Consider the following 25,974-nt stretch of genomic DNA (forward strand, 5'->3'; position numbering starts at 1 on the left):
TGATTGGTCTAATAAAGAACTGAGCAGTCAATAGCAAGGCAGGAAAAAGGATAGGCAGGGGTGGGAGACAGAATAAATAAAAGGAGAAATCTGGGGAGAGAGGCTTGAAGATCTAGAAGCCAGAGAAGGAGCAGGACTCAAGGGGCCAGCCACCCTGCTATACACCAGCAACCACGGAGTAAAAAGTAAAGAAAGGTATATAAGACAAAGATAAAAGCACAGAGGCAAGAAGTAGATGGGATAAATTAAGAAAAGCTGGCTAGGAGCCACCAATCCCACATCAAACAGAGGTCTGATCTCCAAAATATACAAAGGACTCAAGAAATTGGTCATCAAAAGAACGCATAATCCATTTTAAAAAATGGAGTACAGACCTAAACAGAGAACACTCAACAGAGGAATTTAAAATGGCTGAAAGACATTTAAGGAAATGTTCAACATTCTTAGCCATCAGAGAAATGCAAATCAAAACAACTCTGAGATTCTATCTTACACCTGTAAGAATGGCCAAGATCAAAAACACTGATGACAACTTATGCTGGAGAGGTTGTGGGGTAAAGGGAACACTCCTGCATTGCTGGTAGGAGTACAAGCTGGTACAACCCCTTTGGATGTCAGTGTGGTGATTTCTCAGAAAATTAGGAAACAACCTTCCTCAAGACCCAGCAATACCACTTTTTGGTATATATTCAAAGGATGCTCAATCATGCCATAAAAACATGTGCTCAACTATGTTCATAGCAGCTTTGTTTGTCATAGCCAGAATCTGGAAACAACCTAAATGCCCCTTGACTGAAGAATTGATTTTTTTTTAAAAAAAAGTGGTACATTTACACAACGGAATACTATACAGCAGAAAAAAATAATGACATCTTGAAATTTGCAGGCAAATGGATGGAGCTAAAAAACATCATTTTGAGTGAGGTAACCCAGATCCAGAAAGACAATTATCATATGTACTCACTCATAAGTGGTTTTTAAACATAAAGCAAAGAAAACCAGCCTACAAACCATAATCCCAGAGAACCTCGACAACAATGAGGATTCTAAGAGAGACATACATGGATCTAATCTACATGGGAAGTAGAAAAAGACAAGATCTCCTGAGTAAATTGGGAGCATGGGGACCTTGGGGGAGGGTTGAAGGGGAGGGGAGAGGCAGGGAGGGGAGCAGAGAAAAATGTAGAGCTCAATAAAAAAAGAGAAAAGAAAAGCTGGCTAGAAACAAGCCAAGTTAAGGTCGGACATTCATAAGAAATAATACACTCCATGTGTATGGTTTATTTGGGAGCTTAAAGACAATTACAGGTCAGCTCCCAAAGAATGAACATGGCTTACCTCTGGGCTTCCACATGTATGTGAACATACATGCAGGCATATACATGTGAACACAAATATACAGTAACTTTTTCTAAAGCCTTCCAAAGAAAAAACTTCGATGAGACTGTTCTTAAGACACTAACCCCAGGGACTCAATCTCAAGGTGGCAAAACTGGCATGAGCGCACAGCCCGCAGATAGAAGCAAGCAAGTAGGGATCATTGGAGCTGGGTTTAGGGAGAAGGGGATCCCAGCGAGCCCTTGAGCCTTTCAGTGCCGCCCCCTGGAAAAACCCCTTTCAGGTAATCCTGGCTCAGGCTGGCCTTCTGCGGCTTGCTTGACTACTGGGTTGTTCATAAATGACTTCACATAGATCCAAATACTTGGACAGAATGTGGGATGGAGATGGAGTGATCCTGGGAGGGAAAATCAGTGAGTGGGGTGCTGGACAATGCTGACGAAGCTAGTGGTGAGTTCATCTCCCGCCTTGGGTGCTGTATAGGCTGAGACATGTCCGCAGGCAAGGAGCAGCCATCTAGAAGTTGTAACACTATCCTGGGTCATCACATTCGTGACACTGTCCAGTGAGGTGAGCACCTGCATGCGAGCATATCACAGACATGCTACACGTGTTACATCATGTCTTCATCCCCATGCTGTGTGGTGGGTTTCTCGGTGCCTAGCTCATTTCCCACGTGTGTGCATGTATGCATATGTGTGCATATGCACTCCCATGCTTGCATGTGTATGAGTGTGTGTGTGTGTGTTTGCACAAACATGCTGGTAAATGTGGGTGGGTATGCATGTGTGTAAGGTGACCAGAGGACAGCCTCCTCAGCTATTGTGTCCAGGCACCATCCACCTGTTTTGATTGTTTTGTTTTATTGGTTGAAACAGAATCTCTCAGAGGCCTAGTACTCATCAAGGAGGCTAAGCTGGATGGCCTGTGGTCCCCAGAGATCCTGCTTCTACCTCGCAAACTCTGGGTTTACAAGCACATGCCACTACAGTCTACTGTTTTTCTCTTCTTTAACGTGGTTTCTGAGGGTCGAGCTCAGGTCCTCATGCTTGCAAGGCGAGCACTCTGCCGTCTAAGCTATTTCCCCGGCCCATTCAACACCTATTTCTTTAACAGAAAACTGTTGAGTCCTGGCAACATCTTGCTCTTCCAGGATTAGGGAATACGAGCACAGCTTTGACTTCAGAGCCTAGCCATTCCTACCAAGCACCTACAGCAGACCCCAGACAGAAGAAAACTGCTAGATTGAGATATTAAAAACGCTCCAAACAGCGAAGGGTGAAGTCAACACCAAAGCAGTCACAGGTGCCCGTGTCTTCTGGGGCCTCCATAAGGAAGGCACTAAAGCCCTGCAGAAGGCAGCTCCTTTGAGCCTCTGTGTGAGTCTATGGGAAACAATTCTATTGTAGGCCATTGTTAGGACCGTGGTGTGAAAACAGCATTGTTTCTGAGGCTTTAAAGAAATCGCGAATAAAAATTTGTGGAGTTCTTTATTATTCAACACTTAAGAGATGGGGAAACAGACAGTAACTTTTTTTATAGATTTACTAGGCTGGAGACTGCAGTGCCAAACACAAGGTTTATTGTCAAATAAAAGCCTGCTTTGTCTCTGACGGCCTGCTTCAGAAGAGGGCTGCCTCTGCTCTGTAATTGCACGCACAAAATTATTTAATTTGTTTTGTTTGGATCTTATTCTGGACACTTTCCCAGCCAGACAGGATGTAAGAATTAAAACATCTATTATGCCTTTTCTATTCTGAGGTAGGTTATAAAGAGGAAGAAAGAAGAAACATATTCAAGAGTGGAAAGGACTCATTTTCTTTTAAGTCTCTGATTGTGAGCCCCATCCGAGCTACGGTCACATGTCCTCTGCGCCACCTTGCTCTGCGGAAAGTTCCTCTCCTGCCTGCAGCCCTGACCTTGTCTTCAGGAGATGTGTCAAAAGCCACAGTGACCCCTCAGAACAGTAGCCTATAACTCCAGAGCAAGGCACGGCCTTAGCCTCCGCAGAAACAATAAAGGATTGGTACTTGGGGAGCAGACTGAGTGATCCAGGCATCCCTGAGTCACCAGGACATAAGTCGAGTCCAGCAGTGGGTGCCTGGATCACATGACACTGAACCATCTATGTACACACGTGAGTCTGTTTGTATTATGCATTAGGTTTTGTCCTGTTGATTTATAAGCACACTGAGAGATTAACACGGATATTCTAAAAGGGGGACAAGACAGCACCCTCTGTATGATGAAGGGTATTCGGAATACATGAACTGTTAATTTTAGGACTCTTTCGCTGAAGTCAAACTCACTATGGACTGGAAACACACAGGATGGGGACTAAGCAGGACAGACTAGTGACAGGTGATGGGGTGGTCAGAAACCTGTGTTCGGATCCGAAAGCCAGACGGCTGTGCCCACCCCAGCCTCCTCAAACAATAAGAGACACCAGGTCCCACTCTTGAGAATCCACAGCTTTGGGAGCTTGGGAGAATGTCCAAAATGAAGATGGAGGGAGGGGCCCAGGAACCTGCCTTTGCCATTTGTCCCTGGCCCTGGCTTCAGGGTCATCACACCCTCTCTGGTCTTGCCACTCACATCTCATACTCCTCATCCCTCATCTTCAGGCAGAATGTTTCCAGGACCCGCCTCAGCTCTCTGGACTGCACCGTGCCCGTGTTGTTGACATCGATGAGCTGGAGGGCTTTCCTCATGGTCTTCATGTTTCGGAAGACCTGCACAATAAAGAGGGATATTGGAAAAGCCAAGGGGCCCAATGGTAAAAACTCAAAAGCTAACAAAATATGCAGAAGCTTTTTTTTTTTTCTTTTTACTACTTCTTGTAAAATAAAATGTTTTCAAAGATTTTCAGCAGTACACATTGCACAATGGCATCTTTGGGAAAAAAAAAGAACATTTTGCATATATTAAGAGTTTGCAAGGCAATTGTCTCAGTAAATGGTCTTAGTAAGTTTTTTAAAAATCTCTTTTTAATGTAAAGCAGTAAGTCTCATACACAATTCATCCCCTTTTAGGGCTGTATGAAAAATCTTTTTTGTTAATTGATGCTGAAAAACTAGTCCTGGCATAGCTGGACTTGTGTGATTTTTGCTTTTCATGGCCATATGCGAACTATTTTTACTGCTAGCTGGAAAATCTGACGGTCTATTTCAACCTCTCATTTTTTTTTAAGATACCACAGAAAAGTTTTGCAACGATGTCTGAATTCAGCAAATGAGAGTCACCATGTGAGGTGTCTGGAAGGGCCCTTGGAAGAGATGCAAGGACAGGGAGTGGGTCTTCATGCTGATTAGACTTCTGTGGGGTTCATCTGAGAACTCAGAGCCCCACTAGCAAGTGCTCACACCCCATCAAGTCTGCATTTTCAGATTTAGTAACTGAGGGCCAAGGAGACCCGACTCAACAGCACGCAGCTAAACAATAAGTCATCATCTTCCAACTCCAGCCTGTCCTTTCACGACACTCCCTAAAGGAAGGCTAGACATGCGAACACAGTGTCACCAACAGGGGAAAAGCAGCTGGGAGCGTGGGCAGAGGCATGGGCCTTCAGAGGAACATAAACACTTCCGGCTACTGTGGTCTGAGAGGCTTCCTGCAGGAGGTGGCAGGCGCAGAATCAGCAGGGGTTGACTCCAGAGCCTGGGCAGGAGGGCACTGAGAAACAGCGAGAAGGCTGGATTCCAAGGGATCTGGTTCTACACTCAGAGGAATGGATCCAGCCATATCCAGCCTGGATTCTAAGGAAGTTTATCAGTAAGCCTCAAAGAGTGGGGAGAACCGCCTGACAGCAAGAGGACCCCCTTCTGCCAGCATTTCCTCCACGTGTCCCTAGGCCATCCTAGACTGATGGTGCCCAGCTTATCTATAAGGCAGCCCCTCCTGCAGCCTCTCCGGGGCAGTTATCTTCCATCTCTAGCCTGAGGACTCAGGATCTGGGTGGGGTGAGTGGTGTTCTGGAGCTGCTTTCAGCTCTTGCCTCTGCCTCACCCTGGCCACTTGCCTCTCCACCTACTGCTCCACCCCTCCAGGAGACTCTCCTGCTAGGACCCTGTGAGTCCTGTGTGTCTATGCAAGACCATCCTGCCAACACCTGAGCTCACTTCCAGAGGCCATGGTTCCACTCAATCTCTGTGCTGTGTTAGTACCAACAGCCACTGACTCTGCAAGATCAATGTGCTTGTCCCTTCTGCTTTCTAGATCACCCCTCTTCCACAGCACAAAGCCCACCAGCATCCCCCTCACTGGGTCCCCTGCTTGCAGTTCCATCTCTCTCCTGTGTCCTCCCTACTTATTCTTCCTCATCGGATCCCCTTGAATGCATGATCCCCCTTCTCCCTACCTCAACCCTGAGTGGATTCAGCCCATGGCCTATCCCCCGTTGTGCGTGCGTGCGTGCGTGCGTGCGTGTGTGTGTGTGTGTGTGTGTGTATACTATGGCAGCAAAGAAGGATCAGCATGCAGCGCCCAGTCCTGGTGGAATGAGGGGTCTGAGTTAAGGGAACAGGAAGCACTTACTGGCACATTTCTCTCTCCACACACCAGGTGTCTGGGAGAGAGGCTGAAGAGATGGCTCAGCCATTAAGAGCATGTACTGCTCTTGCAGAGGACTGGAGTTTGATTCCCAGTACCCACAGCAGGTGACTCAGAACAGCCTGTACCATATTTAGGGTATCTGATACCTCTTGCTTCTGTGGACAGAGCCACATATGCATACACACATACATATGCACACACAAACATACACATATACACATACATATGCACACATGCCCACAACATGTATACTCCCCTACACCCATTTCAACTCTTACATTTTTATTGCCAGTACTTGGGATGGAACCAAGGATTTTGCATATACTAGGCAAGAGTTCCCTTGGAGCCATGCCCCAGCCTCATTCCTTACCAGGCTAACTGTTTGCTTTATGGAGAACATAGCTGAGTCCAGATAAGAACATCCAACTGCCAATCCTTCATATGCCAGTGACCCTCAGATTTCCCACACCCTCCCACCCCATGGGTAGCAGATCTCCCGCCTTTCCTCTATCCTCACTCACATCTAGCCCATCCAGACAGCCCTTCAGCACTTCCCTAAACTTCTAGAAGGATCCTTGGGAACTCATGGGACTCTTGTCCCTGTGGTTCCTCAGAACACAGTAGCACCACGGCAGGAGAGCTTTCTGCTACTAGTCCTGGGGCCCAGGGTGTCCCTGGGTGGAATGTCCACGTTCAGGAAACACGTGTGGGAATGTGTGACTGATCCTTTCTGTTTGCCTGGGGAAACAGTCATGTGCTGAGAAAGCCTTATGGTCTAACTGCAAGGGCCTCTTCTGACCTATCAGGACTCTGGTGGCTCTGGCCCAGTTAAAAGGTGTAACTGTGACATTTGTTTGGTGTCCAGTGATGACAACCATCACAGGCTGACAGCTGCAAAGCCACATACTGATTTCCCCACAGCCCACTGTCTTCTAACAGTGACAGCACATGGGTGGCCCTAATCCTATCCCAGATTGGGACTGGAAATCACAGACTAGCCTGTGCATCTATCTCCCACCCCATCCCTAAATCTAAAGATGGAACTCCAGGTATCCATAGCAATTGCTTCCAGGGTCAAGAAGAACTGTAGCATCCTCTCTGCTGCTAAGTCCCCGTCCACCCCTTCTGGGAACGCGGAGGAGGACAGGAGCGACACCCCACTTTACAGCCCCATGGCAACCCATATGGGTCCCCTACATGGAGAGCCACAAGCCGCAAGCCTGGCAGGGAGCTCACGCCTACCAGAGGTACTTCTCCAAGTTTCCTATCACTTGTCAGACGCAAGTTTGGCACCAGCCACGGAAGGGAGCTACAGATGGTAAGACTTAGCAAAGGCAACAGAGTGAGGGCCCTAGTGAGCAAGACTGGTCGGCATGGAGTGGGCGAGAAGATGAAGGGGACAAGAAAGCAAAGATGAGGGCCCAGCAGGGATAACCGAGCTCTGTTCATCACCCCTTCCCTGCCAGCATGAGTGACTTGGAATTCCCACAGGTCATGAGCTCTTCTCCCTGCTGGAAGAATGAAAGCCCTGAATGATCCCAGCCTCTCTCCTCCTTCCTCTGCTCCAGCTGTGAGCACGTCCTTACCCTTGCTCCCAGTAGCAAGCAAGTACACTTCTGCAGCTCTGGTCTCTTCTGCTGGCCAGCTCCCTCCCTGCCCTCACTCATGCCGTGGTCACACAGCACCTGCTCAGAGAGATGCCTGAGCACACTTTGGATCTGTCTGGACCACTTGCTTCATTTTTCTCTGCACACACTGACACCTGTGTCCCTGGCTTACTTCCTCTCTGGAACATGGCTCTGTTCTAGGCTGCTGTGGTATCCTTGAGACTCAGTACTGCCTGGCCACAGAAAGCTCTTCCCTTGTTCTCTGCTGTCCAATCAGGCAGGGTTAGCTGTGGGAAAATACTCTGGCCAAAAGCTACTTTAGGAGAAAAGGGCTTATTCCAGTTTCTATTTCCAAGTCCCAGTCGCTTACTGAGGGAAGTTGGAGCAGTAACTGAAGCATGAACCACAAAGGAACACATTCTTATTGGTTTGCTTTCTGGCTATGCTCAGTGGCCTAGGGAGGGTGCTGCTCACAGAGGACTGGATATTCCCACGTCAATTACCAACTAAGACAGTCTCTCACAGACATAGCCACAAGCCAATCTGAGCCAGGAAATTCTTCAACTGAGGTGCCCTTTTCCCAAGGGGCTCGATGTTGGATCAATCGACAATAAAAGCTAACAAGGGAATTCTGGAACCTTCTCTCCAGCTATTCTAATCACTCGTCCACCTTGTCACTTTTCCCTGGATAGCTTGTGTTTCTCTGGCCAGAAATGGATGAACAGTCTCCCTTGGGGGAAGGAGGGTCATGCCCATTGCCTGTCTGACTCTGCCCTCTGTTCTAGCCCTTCCCAGGACTCTGGGATCACTTTGGAGAGGAGTGGGTGCTAACTACAAAAGGAGGGGCTGCTACTCCCCACTGCCCTCTTCAAAACCAGCACACTTCTCTGAAAGGAAGGCAAGGACCTCATGTCTTTCCCAGCAGATCAGCCTTTCTGATGTTTACCTCTGTGCTGGCCTCCATCCCTAAGGGAAATCTAACTTTGCTGCAGGTATATGAACCAAATGCAGGTATATGCTACCAAATTTTACATACCTGGAAGCTAAAATTGGCCTTAGCAGTTTTAAATAGTTGGGGAAGAGGAATCAAAAAGAGAATCTATTGCATGTCATGTGAAGTAAAGTAAATTTCAAATTTCAGTGTCCATAAATAGATATCAAGGATTCAGCCAAACCTGCTCATTCACACGGTGTTGGGGCTGATTTTCCCTACCAGACAGCAGCCTGGAAAAATCCTGAGGACACAAAGTCCAGATGTACTCCACCCTCCCTGGCCCATTGCAGAGTAAGACCATTAGGCATTCTGCTGTCCTATCCACAATCCCTTGCAGACAGATGACTAGTGAAGGAATTTCTGGGGAGATACATGTACAGAGAGGGGGTGCAGAGGATTTAAGCAGACGGCTGACAGCCAAGTGTTGTGGCACTGCAGTGGCTGAGGCGGGTAGAAGAGGTGGAATGCCACAGGTCTGAGACCAGCCTGGGCTATGTACTGTCCAAAACAAAACGAAAAAAAAAGCAGCAGTTCTGCCCCTTTGTGGGGGTTGGCATGTGCAATCGCAGCACTTGAGAGATATAGCCAGGAGGATCAGGAGGTCAAGGGTTACTCTGAGAGGTTTTTGCCCCCTGGGAGCAGACCTCAGCGCAGCTCCACCTCAGCTTTCTGACCCGCATGTGAGGCGGCATGTGGTCTAGAGTTTGTACTGCTCCACCCAGCCCCTCACCGTACCCCAGCCCACTCCTCACTCTTCCCACATTCCCCTTTGACTCAACCTCTCCCACGTCCTGCCTAGCCCTCGATGGAAGCCCATGCTAGACCCTGAGAGCCAGGCAGCATCTGACGCACCCGAGGTCCTCAGAACACAGATCCGGATTAAAGAAAAGGAGCACATGGAAGGCAAATGAAGTTCGAGTTCCTCCACCAGGAGAGAAAGCCCAGCACACTCAAGTGTGGCACTGTACACGACAGGCCTTAACTCAGATGTTAAAACAAAGCCATTCTTCACACAGACGTGAAGATGGGGAAGGGACCACTAATTTTTTTTTCTAAATAAAGGAACAGAATTTAAAGTCACATACCCTGTGAAGCACTTAGGTGACTTTTAAGAGGGTTATTCAGCAAATAGGGCTGCGATGGGAACTGCTGCCAGGGTGGAGTCAGAGTTCTAAGTACCCAGATAGTAACCTTGCACACCACGGAACCTGTAACACGCCCTCAAGCCCACAGTGCACCCTAAAAGAGCGGCAGCCTAGAGGAGGAGGGTTTCGGTGGACGAATGATGGGTGGTTGAGATGATGGGTACTGTGCCAGCTACTTCTCTTGTGGCCACAATAAAATGTGCGACAAGAGCAATGCAGGGCGAAGTGCTTATTCTGATTCACGTGGAAGGCTCTGAGGCATGACACTGCAGTCTCACCGTCTCTCTGAGGCAGACAGGGCTAAGTGTTGGTGCTCAGCTCATTTTCCCCTTTCTGTTCAGACTAGGACCCCAGTCCATGGGAGGCGGCTGCCCATAGTCAAGGTGGGTCTTCCCATCCAGTCTAGCTAGTTCCTCATAGACATGCCCATAGCTTATTCCCCAGGAGATTCTGGATCCTATAAAAACTACAGTAACCATCACAGATGGATGGAGGGATAGATGGTGGCTATGTAGATAGGTAGATGGATAGGTGAATGGACCGATGGGTAGTGGTTAGTTGGCTGGTTGAACAGATAAATGATGGACGGGTGGTGGCTAGAATACATAGGTAAATAGGTGTATAGGGAGATGGCATATGTAGGTAAACAGGTTGGTTGGTGGGTGGATGATGAATTACAGATGGGTGATAAACTGATATGTGGGTAAATAGGGGGATTGATTGAAGGACAGCGGCTAGTTGGCTGGATAGATAGATGCATAGATAGTGGATAAATATGTAGGTACGTTGATGGATAGATGAATCAGTTGATGGACTGATAGGTAATAGTTGGCTGACTATATGGATGAATGTGTATATATATATATGTATATATATATATATGAATAGATGGCTAGATTAGTGGAGTGTGGATAGATTAGTAGATGATGGCTAGTTAGCTAGCTGCTAGACAGATGATGGATGGGTGGAGGATGGATGATGGATGAATATATGGGTAGGTGGATGGCTAGAAGGATTTGGTAGATGGGTTGATGGCTAATGGCTAACTGTATATGTATGTATGTATGTATGTATGTATGTATGTATGTATGTATGGTTAGGTAATGTAAATAGGTGAGCAGATGGGTTTATGGGTAGATTAGTGGGCTATGGCTAGTTATCTGGCTGGCTGGCTGACAGATGAATGACTGGGTGGGTAGATGGACTGATAGATAGTGGCTGGCTCACTAGATGGATAGGTGATGAGTGGAGGAAGAATGGATACACAGAAAGGTGAATGTATGATGGATAGCAGCTGGTTGGCTGGCTGGATGAGTGAGTGGCTGGATGATGGGCAGGTGACTGAAACATGCATAAAGAATAATGTGGGTGATCTAAGGGAATTTTGTACAGATGGGCAGATCCCCACAAGCATGGCAGACAAGCATCTCATTTCCGTTAGACTTGGGGACCTGCTCAGCATCCTCCTGGTAGAAGATCTGAGGGCAAGTCTGATGAAGAGACTAAATTATACCAATGACCTCCCTGACGGTGGCATGCACAGGAAGAGGACACCTGAAGTCTCCATGGTTGAAAGGCAGCAATCTGTGTTCTCCTGTTCCCAAGGGCTGCTGGTCAGATGAGGGTCCCTAGCAGTGGGAGCATATAGGACAGACCACCAGGCATGGGGCTGAGGAGGTTAGAGAAGATAGAACTAGACACCCATAGTTTTGAAGCTCCCCAAGTGAGGTCCTAAGACTCTACTGCCCAAAGAAAGCAAGTAAGGAAGGAAGTGTGTGTGTGTGTGTGTGTGTGTGTGTGTGTGTGTGTGTGTAGTAGGGGTGCTCACTCTTCTCTCCTGTATCACAGACTCCATGACCTGAGGACAGGGAAAATGTCAATGAGAGACAAGACAGATAGAAACCCAGCCCAGGAGGGCAAATTGAATTGCTATGTGACAGAGACCTCTAACCCTCAGGCCTACACTGGCCTGGTTTACATCTACATATGATCAGAAAACCAGGAGACCCACCAAAGGCATCCTTCAGTGACAAAAATGGGGAAATCTGTGTGGACCTGCAGAGCGGCTTGAGGAAGAAAATCCAACTGCTTCCTATTTGTCCCCCACTGAGCTAAGACAGCTCCGTAAACTGCCTGCAGTGGATGCGTTATTACTCGTTATTACTCTGCGGGGCTTTGTTCCAAATGCTTTGTACACAGTATGAGCTCTGGGAAGGAAAGCCGCAAGCCCAAATAAATAGGGCCACCCAGATGTGTGTGTGTGTGGTGTGTGTATGTGTAAGTGTGTGTGTGCACATGTGAGTGTGTGTATGTGTTGTGTGTATGTGTGTGTGGTGTGTGTATGTGTGCGCGCACATGTGTGTATGCATGGTGTGTATGTGTGTGAGTGTGTGTATGTGTGTGCACATGTGAATGTGTGTACATGCACAGGTGTGGAAGGTCAGAGGACAAGAATCCCCTCAGGTGTCACTCCTCAGGAGCCTTTCACCTTGGGTTTTGAGAAAGGGTCTCACTGGCCTGGGGACGAGCAGCCAGAGAGCCTGAAGGGAGCCACCAGCCTCTGCCTGGCCAGGACTGGGTTCATAATCACATGCCATCACACCTGGCTATGAGCACCCAGACTTCAAAGGGGCAGAGAGCAGAAACCTTCCTCTCTGGAGCCTAGATTTACTCTATCAGCCTGGCTATGGGGAGGAGGCTGTTACCAGAGCCAAACTGCAGACTAGCTGAGTTCTCCCACCTGCGGGCTTCTCAGCTCTTTGACCTACTGGTCAACAGGTCTCTGTCTTGGAGCCCCCTCTTTCTGCCTAGTTCTGACAGAAGGGGGTCGAGAGCTGCATACAAAGAAGCATACATACACATGCACATATACACACACGTGCACACACATGCACATATACACACGTGCACACACATGCACACACAATCACATATACACACATGCACATATACACACAAAGAGAGAGGGGAGGGAGGGAAAGAAAGAGAGAGAGAGGAGAGAGACATTGGGGGGCAGCCTGCAGAATGAGCCCCAGGGCTGGGAGCAGCTACTGCCCCTATCTTGGCTCCCTACAGTGTGCAAGAGAGTGCTCGCAGCCACTGCTGTCCGTCTGCCACCTTTCTGTCACCGCCACCAAACTCGTTTCAAATTGAACAAGTGAACATTTTGAGATGGGACCACAAAAAAGGATCCCTCTTACAATAAACACATCAATGCTCATTTTCCTTATTATTCTACTTTTGGCTATTTTGTATAAAATCTTTAATTAAAGTTTTTCTTTGAAATTGTCATTATCAAGCCAGAAGAAGGGGGGGGAGAAAAGAACAACACAGCTGTGCAGATATGAAGCTCTACTCGGGGCTAAATGAACTGGAACGGAGTAGGCGCTTGACGGTTATGTTCTGAGTTTTGGCTTCGCATTCTCAGCAACGCAGTCTGACTTGTCACTTTATATCGATTCCATCTGTTTACACTCTGAGGAGTATTGGCTTCCTACCGTGAACATTTCCTATTTACCAGCTGGTAGAGATGAGCCAAACCAGATAGGAAAAAATTAGACTGCATTCAGAGCCTCATAAACACAGACTCTCAGCTCAGGGATGTGTGGGGGAGTGGCGGCCAGGCATCGCTCACCTCTAACAAAGCCCTTGCCTCCCTGCCTGTCTGCCTGAGAGTCCCTGGGCTCTCCCCACTCTGGCGCTCACTCCCGCCCCACCCCACCCCCCACATGCACACACCCGTGGGCACAAGACATTGCATTTATTTATTGAGCATATGCACACCCTGACTCTACCAAAACTGAACAAGCTTACATAAAAAAGACATCTGAATGGGATCCATGGAAATAGAGAGAAGAGGGCAGACAAAAAGAGAAACGCAAATGAAAGAGACTCAGAAGTTGCAGTTTCTGTGATGGAACAAAAACCTGGTTCCTGGTGTCCCCACAGGGAAGTGAAGAGGGAGACCTGCTGCTGTGTACTCTGCGGCCACGCACAAAGCCTACGCTTGATTTTCATTGCTAGATGCCTACCCAAGACAGATAGCTTAGAGGATATGACAAGAAGCCCACGCTTGTCTACCAAGGGACTTAAGGGTGCCAGGTCTCCACCTCCCAGCTTATCTTTTCTTTCTCTTCTTTTTATTTTTGTTGTTATTGTTGCTAAAATATAGTCTCATTATGTAACCTTTGCAGGCTTGGAAGTTACAATATAGAGCTGACCTTGCACTTAACAACATTCCCCCTGACTCTGCCTTCTGAGCCATGCCTGGCTCCCTTTCTTGTTCAGTCTACATTCAGGGCAGTATTTCTCTTAAGAGGAGACCCCAGCTCACTCAGGACACAGCCTCACAGTACAGAAGACTAGACTGCCACCCTGACCTGGCACCCACTCTTGGCTGCATGTCACTGGAAAAGGTCCTGCTCAGAGGCAAGCAAGAACACCCAAAGGGGCTGCTCAGGAAAAGTTTTCTGATGGCCCAGCACTGAGGGCTGCCAAGACTTGGAGCACATCTTATCCTCCTTGAATGTGGGAAGGCCAGAGTCCTGTCCAAAACAGACAAGGACAAGCCCAGTCATCTCCTTCAGTGTGCCCCAGGCAGTTCCTCTGCCTGCTCGTTCCTGGGCAACAGAGAGAGCAAGAACGATGCCCTGGCAATGCCTGGGTCTCTTCAGCGATGCCTGGGTCTCCACAGGAGCTCCTGAGCTGCACTTTGCCGATGTCTCCATGAACCCATAAGGCTTGGGAAAACAGCACTGAAGAAGTAAGATGTGGCAGAGTCAGGGGACCAAGTCAATGGACCTGGTGACAGCTACATGTGGAGGGTGACGGGAAGGAGAAGAAAGAGGGAGCCCCATGTCCAGCATGGGGAGCTGGATGGATGAGATGGAGAACAGCACAGCTTGGGCAGGATCTCTGGTACACTCAGTGCACACTGAGTTGGGAAAGCATCTTCTTCCTTCAGTTCCTGAACACCTTTTTCCCAGAAAATTGTTCCAGGCAATGTCTCCAAACCCCACTCTGCCTTCCTACCGTCTTCCTGATTGCTCAGACTGAGGAGTGTGTGATAAACACAGGTCCTGGAGTCTTGCTCTTCTTCAGACTAGGCTCAGCCTGCCACCCACTGTGCTCTATGGCACCCAGTGGTTACAATCATTCTTCCTCTGACGAACCCACAAGGCCTGCTATCCATGTCTCTCATCTGGCTTCCACATAGCAACTGACATTGATTTTCTCAAAATTAAATCTCATTCAAGGTGATGCGATGACCAGCGAAAAATAGAATAGCACCCTCATCAAGAAAAGTTCTCTTTACAGAAGACAAAGATCACTACAGAAAACCATAACCAATCAAAATGCAGAGCTGTGGAGCACAGTTTTAACTGATATACCCACAAAACAACTCCTGCGCCCAAGGGGACATCATAGAAGAGGGGACAGGGGGACTGTAAGAGCCAGAGGACTGGGGAGACTATGTCTCCTTGGAATGTCAGAGCTATGCCATGAAGTTTCACCAACACAACTGCGTGAACATTAACCAAACAAGGACAACACCAATAAGCATGCTAATGTGGGCGGGGGAGCCCATGCGGCCTGGACCCAACACACAATGAACAGAATGCTGAGAGTGGAGAAATTGCCTTCCAGGGAAGAGCACGCCTATTGGTTATCCAGCATCTAGTGGTCAGCCCTGAGCACACAGACTAGTAATATTACACAAACTGAACAACTTGTACATATATATTTGGAGATGTGTGTGTGTGTGTATTTTATGTGTGTGTGTATTTATGTATGTAATAACAATTAATGAAAAAAAGAAGCCATGCATTTGAAAGAGAGCAAGAAATATATGGGAGGGTTTGGAGGAGGAGCAGGAAGGGGGAAATGATGTAGCTATCTTAATCTCAAAAAAAAAAAAAAAACAAAAAACAAAACAAAACAGACCACTATTCTCTATCAGGGCTTGTGTTCCTGCATCGACTTTATGTGTCTGAGGGAGGAGGGGACAAGGATTGAGTCTTAGTCTCACGTCACCTGTCACCAGCCAGTCCCCATATACCGGCACATGCTCAGCAAATACAACCCAATGAGGAAATGCAGTTAATGGCTTCAAAGGCCTCCTCATAGGCATCCCAGTTCCATCTGATGAACTGCAAGGTTCCCCCACAATACTACACACAGTCACACCTTCACACCTCTCCCCCAGGGAGGGAGGGGCAGAGATCTCTGTGAGTTCAAAGGCCATCTCATAGGCATCCCAGTTCCGTCTGATGCACTGCGAGTTTCCCCCACAATACTGTACACAGCCACACCTTCACACCTCTCCCCCAGGGGTATGCCCCCACACCAGAGACTCTCAACACAGACCCTTCCTGGCCTACACATTAGGGTTTACATCCGGCCCTCAGCTACTTCTTTTCTCCTAGCCTTGCTTTTGAATCAGGCCTGTCCCATCTGCCTTGAGATCACAGGCTGCATCAAAACAGACACAGGTTTGTATTCTCTCTACACCCAACCCTCTCTTCACCGTTCCCCAACATTGTCTGCCAAGCCACTCTCACCTTGTCCCCAAAAGCTATCCATGTCTAAACATGAACCCAATCTGCCTTCATCATCAGCTGTCCCTGACCACTCCAAGTAATATGAACTGTTTTCCATAACCAGAACATCGAGCCAGCATTTGCTGAGAGCTGTTCAAGGCATCTGGGTGACACAGAGAAGGTGCCCCAGCCATGAGACACACGGTCACTCATAAAGAAGCACACACTTGTCAAAAGGTTGAGTGTCAAAGGCATATTGTCAGACAGCATCTCTGAGAAATAAATGCTCATGAGGGGATGAAGAGAGGGCTCAGTGGTTAAGAGCACTTGTTGCTCTTCCAGAGGACCACAGAGGATGCCAGCATTCACATGGCAGCTTACAACTGCATGCCTCTAGTCCTTGCACTGGGAGGCAGAGCCAGGGCATCTCTGTGAGTTCAAGGCTAGTTTGGTCTACAAAGCAAGTTTCAGGACAGCCAAAGCTGTTACACAGAGAAACCCTGTCTAAAAAAGAAAGAAAGAAAAAAAGAAGAGAAAAAGAAAGAAAGAAAGAAAGAAAGAAAGAAAGAAAGAAAAGGAAAGAAAAGAAAGAAACTTCCATTACAAAGGATCGTCTGGCCTCCATGGGTACCAGGTGTGCACATAGCACACAGATATATATGAAGACAAAACACTTAAACACATCAAATAAAAATAAATAAACCTTTAAGAGCAAAAAAAAAAAAAAAAAAAAAAAAAAAAAAAAAGGGCCATACAGAGCACGCCTGGCTACGTGTGGTGGTTTGAATAAGAATGGTCCCCATAACTCATATACTTGAGTTCTCAATCATCAGAGGGTAGAACTCTTTGACAGCATTAGAAGAATTAGGAGGTGTGTGGCCTTGTTGGCAGAAGCTGGGGCAGTGGGGGGGGGGGCTTTGAGGTTTCTAAAGCCCATGTCAGGCCCAGATTCTCACTACCTTCCTCAGCCACTGCTCCAGCACTGTGCTCCCTGTATGAGGATAATGGACTGAGCTTCTGACACTTGCAAGCAAGTCCCGATTAAGTGCTTCCTTTTATAAGAGTTGCTGTGGTCATGGTGTCTCTTCACAGCAATAGAACAGTGACCCAGAGTCAAGGAGCAGACAGGAGGAAGGCCGGACGGCCGGGTGTGGGGTTTGGGAACATTACCTGGAACAAGTTTCTGGGAAGAAAATTGTCAGCTGGGAGTAAAGGGAGGAGGCGAAGGCCCCCCGCTCAGTGTGCGTGGGTGAACTTAGGGTTACTGCGTGTTCTGCTTGGGCAGCAGAGCCCTCGGGTGTCCTCGCCTGCAGCCTGATAAGAGCTGGTCTGTGGCTCCACCAGCAACTCTGGATCTCATGTAGCAGACAGTGTTAAGACTAAGAGAAGGGACTGGGCAGCCAGATATGGATGACAGCAAGAGGGGCCAGTAGTGATGCTTCTCTGGACACCTGTGAGGCTGGACCCCCAAAGAGGTAAACGTGGGTTCCACAGTGCAGGGCCTGCTGACCACTCCCCGGGGCTTTAAACTACATGCCATCTCCTCACTTCTCATCTCCTATTGGTGTGCCTTCTACATGCGAATGTTTCCTAATTTTCTAGCCCTCTCTATGAGCTGTTACATGACAAGCTCTTTTATCTATTCTCACACAGAAGCACAACCCAGTGACACCCTTTCCTAGTTTCCCAGGTGAGCAACAGCTGCAGGGAGACCAGCTTTCTCATGGTCACTCGACACTGGGGTTCAAAGGCCCGCTCAGGCTGCCTGATTCCCCACTCTGCAAACACTTGACTATCCCCCTTTGTTTGTGCTGTTGGTTTGCCATATGTGGGATATGTAGCTTAAAAGTCAAAAAGATAAACTTAGTCTGAAATAACTATAAATTCCAATTGAGTCTTTGATACTGTTTCCTCACGAAGCTTCAGTAAATTAATAATAGATCAACCAAAAATAGCTTCTGGGCTAGAAGTCCTTTTGGTGTGATTTTCCAATAGAGAGGCAAGTGGTTGTTTTGCGGTGTGAGCTGAGCATGGAAGCACCGCTCTTCATTTAGCTGCGCGGAAGGCACGTGGAGGAAGCTGTGACATTATTAATCACTATATTCGGTTATGATTGATGGGCTTTTCTACGGGGAGGAAGAAGTGCCTCAGATACAATCTGTCCCAACAGCTCTACGATATGCTAATATTTTCTTCAGATGAAAGAGGAGATGTGTTCAAATACCTGCCGTAGCAGGCGATTAATACTGAGAGCTTCAGAAGGGCCAAGGAAGCAGGAGCTGGAGGATGGGCCAGGGTAAGCAGGGGCCGGAAGCCTGTGGGTTTAGCAAATGACCTCAATTTCATCTTAGCATGGCTTTCGTGTGTGTGTGTGTGTGTGTGTGTGGTGTATGTATGTGTGTGTTCATGAGGAACTGACATGCATGCAGGCATGTGGATGTACACATGGAGGCCAAAAGTCAATCTCAGGTATCCTTCCTCAAGAGTCAGTCATAGTTTTATGAGACAGACCTCTCGCTGGTACTTGAAGCTCATAATAGGCTACGCTGCTTGGCCGGTGGGCTGCAGAGACAAACCTTCACCTACCCATACTGAGATCACAAGTATGTATTACAATGATCAGCTTTCTTACATGGATGATGGGAGCCGAACTCAGGTACTCATGCTTTCAAGGCAATCACTTCAATAGATGAGCCATCTCTCAGTCCTAAATATAACTTTGTAAATGTCTTTTTAAAATAAAGCTCACCTGTCTAGGAAGATGACCTACCCCTCACTCTTGTGCCTTCTCCACTGGAAAAGCACAGAGGAGCAGGCAGCTCACTTGAATGATCCAATTACTTCTGAAATGATGAAGGCTCCATCCTGCAATGCTGAGGCACCAGGGTAATCCCATCAATGCTGTGTGAGATCACTCAGTGTCCAACAGACATGCTAGTCACAGCTGACTGGGTCGACCAGATGTTCCAGCATCACAAGTGCCCATGCTCTGGAGTCTTTCTCCTTTGGAGAGTTTCTTTAACTTGGAGAACCACATACTGCAAACAGCCTGGGCCTTTGGCAGTTTCTCCTTTTATGCCTCCTTAACTGAATGACATATGCTTGGATTCCAGTCTCTGGTTCAGAACTGTTTTTGTGTGTGGCAGGTTGAGCAGGGTCTGGAGTCCTAGCCAAGCTCACGATGTGCCACACTCCTGTGCAAGGCAGAACCACTTGGGGCTTCTCAGCCATACTCAGTACATGGCTATTAGTGCTCTCTACCCAGACACAGGGTGAGGTTTTCTTCCTTTCTCAGCCTCTTCCATTTCTACTGCACCTTATGTGGGAGTCCACAAACACAAGACAGGGCAAAGACCAAGGTCCCTAGCCTCACTATGCACTGACATTTCACTCTGATCCCTTTTTGTCTGGTTGGAGTCCTGACTTCAAAAACATGAACTGGCTAAGTCTTGGACTTATCCCGCACCTAAGATGGAGCTGGGACCTGCAAGGCGGACAAGGGACAAGGGCACAGGCAACAGGGTGGGAGGAAGTGCTAAAAGGCAGGATGCCAGAGAAAGCGTAGGGAAAGTGGCTGCTCCACAGACAGGTGATCTCATGGTCAGAACAGATTTGTTTGTGACTTTGGTAGAGGCAACAGAGGCTACTCTCAGGTGAAGGGTGACCCTAGCTATGGGCATGACCAGGTCACACTTGCTGAATGCAAACATCAGCCCCAGCACCTTTCCTGAGAGACCCCGAAAGCAGGGTAGCTCAGGGTGCTAACAAGGAGGCTGGAGCTTCTCCACCCACAGCTGTGTACCCAGGGCCAAGCTGCTCATTTTTTCCTCAGTTTCTCCATATTAGTATGGGATGACAGTGGCCCTGCCTTGTGACAATCTCTGGAGACAGGTTCAATACAATGAAGTTCCTAAAAGAATCCTAGTGAGCGCTCAGCAGGCTGCTACTGGGACTGGAGTGGGCAAAAGTCACACACTGATTAGTGTCCAGAAGAAAACCAACAGTCAGGCGCCTTCCCCAATCCATCCACTCTCTCCTCCTCTTTCCCAGCAAGCCTGCCCTGCTTTTTGGCTGTGATTATCCTGAGTGGCCACCTGATTCACAGGCGGGACTCCAGCCACCACATGAGAGGGTACACAGAGCTGGCTCAGGCTGCTGGCAGGGACCTGTTCCTCCCTCGGCCAAGGGTGGAAGTGGGTGAGGGGCACACGCCAGCTGAGAGGCATGGGAAGAAGTTTCCCCTGGTGTCCTTAATTTCTCTTCTGTTGCTATGATTAAATGCCGGATCAAAAGCTACTTAAGGAAGAAAGGGTCTGTGAGTTCACAATCCCAGGTCACAGTCCATCATTTCAGGGACTCAAGAAGCTGGTCATATCACATCACAGTCAAGAGCCAAGAGGCTAGACACATCCTTGCTTACTGCTCATGCTCAGCTTGCTTTCTTCACTCTTCCCCAGTTCAGGACCCAACCATGAAGCAGTGCTGCCTACATTCTGGGTGGATCTTTCCACCTCTATGAACAAGACCATCCCTGACAGACATGCCCACAGGCCAACCTACTCTAGATAATTCTTCATTGAAACTATCTAGGCTGTAGCAAGATGTAGTTTTAAACTAACCAGCACACCAAAGAATGGATAAAGAAAATATGATACATTTACACAATGGAATACTACACAGCAATAAAAAAAATAATGGCATCTTGAAATGTGCAGGCAAATAGATGGCTCTAAAAAAAAATATATTGAGTGAGGTAACCCAGACCCAGAAAGACAAATATCATATGTACTCACTCATAAGTGGCTTTTAGACATAAAGCAAAGAAAAACCAACTCATAGTCCACAACCTCAGAGAACCTAGAAAACAAAGAGGATTCTAAGAGAGACAGACAAGATCTCCTAAGTAAATTGGGAGCATGGGGGTCATGGGAGAGGGTAGAAGGGGAGGGGAAAAATGGGAGGGGAACATAGAAAAACGTATAGCCCAATTAAAACAAATAAAAAAGAAATGTTAAAAAAAATAGCAATAAAAACAAAACAAAAACACTAACCAGCACACCTTGCTTTAGGGAAACTCGTTGGAAGCAGACGGGGTGGGGGAGGGAAAGCTTATGAAGATCAGAGGTGGGGGCTGGTCAATCTTGAGTCAGTTCCCTTTCCTCCTCCTCCTCCTCCTCCTCCTCCTCCTCCTCCTCCTCCTCCTCTTCCTCCTCTCTCTCTTTCTCTCTCTCTCTCTGTCTCTCCCTCTCTCTCTCTCTCTCTCTCTCTCTCTCTCTCTCTGTCTCCCATGCTCTCTCCCCAACTAGTGAAGCAGAGGTCTCTCCTGGCCCTCCTGCAGAATATTACTTACTGTGTGGCAAAGAAAGTGCCAGCTAGTGCCAGGTTAAGGGTTTGGCATAGAGAACCGGGCTCTCTAGTCTTCACAGGCATGGAACACCCATCTATCCACTTACATCACTCCTCTTGTTGGTATAGTGCCATGGGGAACCCCACCATGGATACAGGAAACCAGGGCAATGAAAAGCCTGGCCTCCCCAGGAAGCAACCAGGGTGCCTATAACTCTCTAGAGCCCACTGTTCCTAGTTTTCAGGAACTGGGAACCTGAATGCTACAGAGATCCAGTAGAGGCCCAGGAACACACAGCCAAAGGGCTTCTTTGTGACCGCAATAAAGGTCAGGGCCAAGTGAATGTGTGAGGTCCAGGCAGGACTCAGGGTAAGTGGAATGGACCTGCGTGTAGACTAAATTTGAGCCAAGACTAGGTAGATCTTCTGAGGCCGCCCTGAGAATGCCCTTGACTAGTGAAGGTGGGCCTCAGGGAAATGGCACCTCTCCACCCAAATCCACATGGCAAAGTCACTGAGTTGAGACAGGGCCTAGGAATCATCCAGCCCGGGCTATGCTCTGGTTGACAGAAGGCAAGACTCCAGTGCCCTGGGACACTGACACATTGGCAAGCCTGAGTCAGAAGGCAGGGGTTGACAAATAACCTTTACCATGGAAAAATGAGGGGATGACAGTCCTGGGGTCCAGCTAGTCTGCCCAGTGACCGTGTGCTACTTTCAAAGGTGCACGAGTAACTCTGACCTCCAAACTCAGGGGCATGCGCGTGTGCTCTTGGCTCTCATAAGCCAAGTGTACCAGTAGTTAAAACAATGAACTCTCCCAGCCCTGGAAGGAAGGCACGGGAAGCGCCTAACTTCGCTAACCCCGTGGCCACCCACTTAGCCTCTAGAATCATCATGGAACCCTACCAGGATCCAGGGAACCGAGAAAGGACTGACGGGTGGGAAGCCGGGTCTATTTAGTGGGGTGGCTCTGTGGGGGTGCACAGAGATGTTTTCACATGGCCTTCTGGGGCTCTACCTCCCCTCAGGAAGAAGCCGTAGCTAGCAGCGAGCCTCCACTACCTTTGGATGTCTTTAATCGCACACTACCCTATATGGTGGTCACTGTTGCCTGCACGGACATATGAATAAACTCAGTAACAAGGACTTGCCTGAGGCCACCTGGCTGGGAAACAGCAACACCCTAAGAGAGGAACCAGGCCATGGTGGGGTCCACGGTTAGTTTTGGTTGGCACAGTCAGGGTTGTAGGCAGATCTGGGCTTCAGGCGTTTTTACCAGTAGAAGCTGAGGCCCCAGTTCTACCTACCACCCTCAAAGCCCTGTGCTCACATGAATCCCAAGCAGCTAGCTGGCTTTCCCAGGAGCATCCTGGGATGAATCCTTATGTAGAGACAAATAAAAGACACAACCAAAACAATCACCCCTAGTACTGAGTGTTTCTACAGAACAACCCATGGGCTACACCCCAACAGGGACCAGGGCTCCTGCTCATACCAACATGTGACTCAGGTGTGGGGACACACAATGCTCTGAAATGACCAGTCGATGATTTTTCTGGTGTGGATGGAACAAGCCGGAGAACTGGAACAAACGTGTTGTGGCCCTCTCGGTTATTTTTGAGTTTGAAATATATGGAAGTCTCAGAAGAGTTCAAAAAAGAAAGAAAATGCGTCCAATTTAAAACCAACATATTGAATCGAGTAATTTAAGCTATGATTCTCAAACTGTTCATGGAACTGACAGGCTCTGGTGCATTTTAAAAAGACGTCTCAATTCCAAGCCTGGCATGGCATCCCCACCCCCTCCCAGCCAGGGTGAGCCCTAACCAAGTGGCACAGCCACAAAATCTCATCTTAACATACAGGAGCTTCCGGGGCTAAGTGACTCCTTGCTGTAATATCTCCCGCTTGGCGCTGGACTGGTTATTTTCTCCAAGCTGCTCCCGACTGGCATTTACTGCTCAGGAGCAGTTGCTTCCTCGTCCTGATGAGAAACTCGCTCACGTCTGACACAGAAACAGGACAGGCAGCTGCTCATACATGTCCCAAGTTAACACAGAAGATGACGTCATCATCAGGAGTGGTAGGGTGACAGGCAGGGCGCCTTCTTTCACGGCGCTCACATGACTGGGAGCCCTCACTAGGGTCACCTGCCTGGGCTGACAGGGTGGGGAGACAAACATCTTTTAAAATCTCCGTTACCTTTCCGGCAAGCTGGGCTTCAAGCTCTTTGAAGGTCCGACTGTGATCAATCTCGTCCCCATTTCCCCTTGAAAGTAAAATAAAGACAATTTTGTTACTATCCCTCCCCGACACACACAGATGTTGACACCAGACATCTGTCAAAGCCTTTCTGAATCACCTCTTTTTCAGGAATGTGAGCTTCCCTGGGCCTTACTTTCCTTATCAGTAAAAGAAAATACAGTATTTACTTATCTTCAGGGACCTAGTGGACACCAAGGCTCACTCCATCCAAACCCACAGCACTGTTCTGGGTCAGGGGTCATCCGATGTCGAGTCTCAGTGGGACCCTGCTCCCAGCCTCTAAGTTGTTGCACCCCATTCTGACCACGGTAGACTCCAGGTCCTAATGACACCAGGAATCTCTCAGTAAAGGACTTCTGAGCCATTGTGAGCCTGCGTCACCTGCTTGGCTCCACCTGCCCTCCCCCACCCAGCTCTCTTGAGGTTTGCAGGATCTGTGTGGCTACCAAGTCTTTAAGGGGTTGGGTGCTGAGCCAGGAACAGAAGGAGCAGAATGTGGGCTCCACTCCTTCATGCCACTTCTCCATCACCTCCCACACAGCCGGACTAGGCCGGGGTGGGCACGAGGACACCATCCCAACTAGAGAAAGCAACAGATGGAAAAAAACAAACAAGTGGTGATGGGTGCCGGGGAGAGAACAGTGGCGGCGAGGGGACACTAGAGGAGGGACAATGGGTGACCTTTGGGGTGAGGGTACTAAGAGGCCTCTGCTTGGGTGTGATGTGAATTGAGGCCCTTGAGCTAAAAGACAGTGTCTCCAGGCCAGACAAAGGGGACAGACTATAGTAGGCAGCCCCGGGGCAGGAATCAGCATTAAGTGGCTGGAACTGGATGAACAGATTAGAGGCACACATGGGAGGTTTAGAGACACACGGGTGTTGTGAGCCATAAGAAGGAATCCAGACTTCTAGCTAAGGGGCATGAAGCCCTCGCAGCAGCTCACTTCAGAAGCCAGTGCCGAGAGCAGGTCAGGGCTGTGCCCAAGTCACAGACAGGACGGGTCAGCAATCCAACTCTGTATTAACACAAGCTTCTTCGTACTATTTGAGTGGCATATTCAGTCAGTGCGAGATGCTGTTGAGAGCATACACTTAGGAGTTACAGAATAAAATCGATAATGAGCATAGAATAGCACAACCTTCTAAATTCTTTCACTTTTGCCTTTCTGTGCGCTAGGCCTACATGTTTCTCTAGCATGAACTCGTCGATCTTTGTCTTTTAAGCAAAATATTTACAATAATTAAATGTTTAAGTGTAATAACACACATTTCCTGTAACCAGCAGCTACTCTGACTCTCTGTAGGGAGTCTTTCCATCTTCTTCCCTCGGCCCTTTTTATCCTTTTACCAAAGGCATCTTCATTCTTCAAGTCCAATAGCTGGGTTACCAGCCTGCAGTCTCTGCCCTTTAGCTGAATATTTAGCCCCTTTACGGAATGCAGGATGCACATGTGAGTTCGGGATTGGTAATCTGCTGAAGTTCGTTATTTTTACCACTTGTTCTAGATTGTTCTCTCCTCTCTTCACTTTTAGCTATTTTTAAAACTCATTTCCTTTTCCTCTGTCTGGAAGTTAAGCATTTGCTCTGTATCTTTCAGCTGCCCTAACAACGTGCAGATGTAACAGTTTTGTGTGTGATGTCAATGCACCTAGCCTCTTGTCAGTAACAGCTGGGGCTCAGGGGACGCCACCTCGGTGCGCCCAGAGAAGTGCTGTGACCGTTTGCACACCAATCACACTTCTAGTTACTCAGTTTCACGATGTTCGTTGTTTTCTGTTCCTAAAATCTCAGGCTTTGGCCCTGATCATTTTTCCTTTGCCTCTTCTATACTCACAAATGAAATTTAAGATGCCTTTCTTGGGCACAAATCTTTATTTTGTAACATGTTTCCCACTCCCCTGGCTTCAACTCCTATTCTCCTTCCTCAGTCCCCAGTGCTGGCTCCATCACCCCTGCCCAGACTGAAGCAGCCTTGGAGGCCTTCAAGTTCAAGATACAGCCACAGACAGGCTTCCTTTCTTCCACACTGGCCCCTCTCCTATTGGATCTGATGGCTTGCCTCTTTGTGGCAAACAGCCTGTCTTCCCTGCAAGCCCTACTTCTCTCGGCTCACAGCCTTTGTTCTTCAGTTCTTCTATGGCACGGCTACCTGCCTGGAACCAGCTATACCTTTTGAATCTGTGCT

At 48.2% G+C, this 25,974-nt stretch overlaps 1 protein-coding gene across 2 annotated transcripts in view; it reads right to left on the reverse strand.

Moving 5' to 3' along the window:
* Positions 1-25,974, reverse strand: part of Efcab6 (EF-hand calcium binding domain 6) — a 167,084-nt gene that overhangs the window by 113,778 nt on the left and 27,332 nt on the right. For both annotated transcript variants that reach the window (XM_057792082.1, XM_057792080.1), the window contains exons 4-5: positions 23,726-23,792; positions 3,934-4,070 (exon numbers count right to left, since the gene is read on the reverse strand). In XM_057792082.1, the coding sequence (XP_057648065.1) occupies positions 3,934-4,070; positions 23,726-23,792 (204 nt within the window). The remainder of the gene's footprint in view (positions 1-3,933; positions 4,071-23,725; positions 23,793-25,974) is intronic.

This window comes from Chionomys nivalis, chromosome 17, assembly GCF_950005125.1.
Source record: "Chionomys nivalis chromosome 17, mChiNiv1.1, whole genome shotgun sequence".
NCBI classification, from domain to species: Eukaryota; Metazoa; Chordata; class Mammalia; order Rodentia; family Cricetidae; genus Chionomys; species Chionomys nivalis.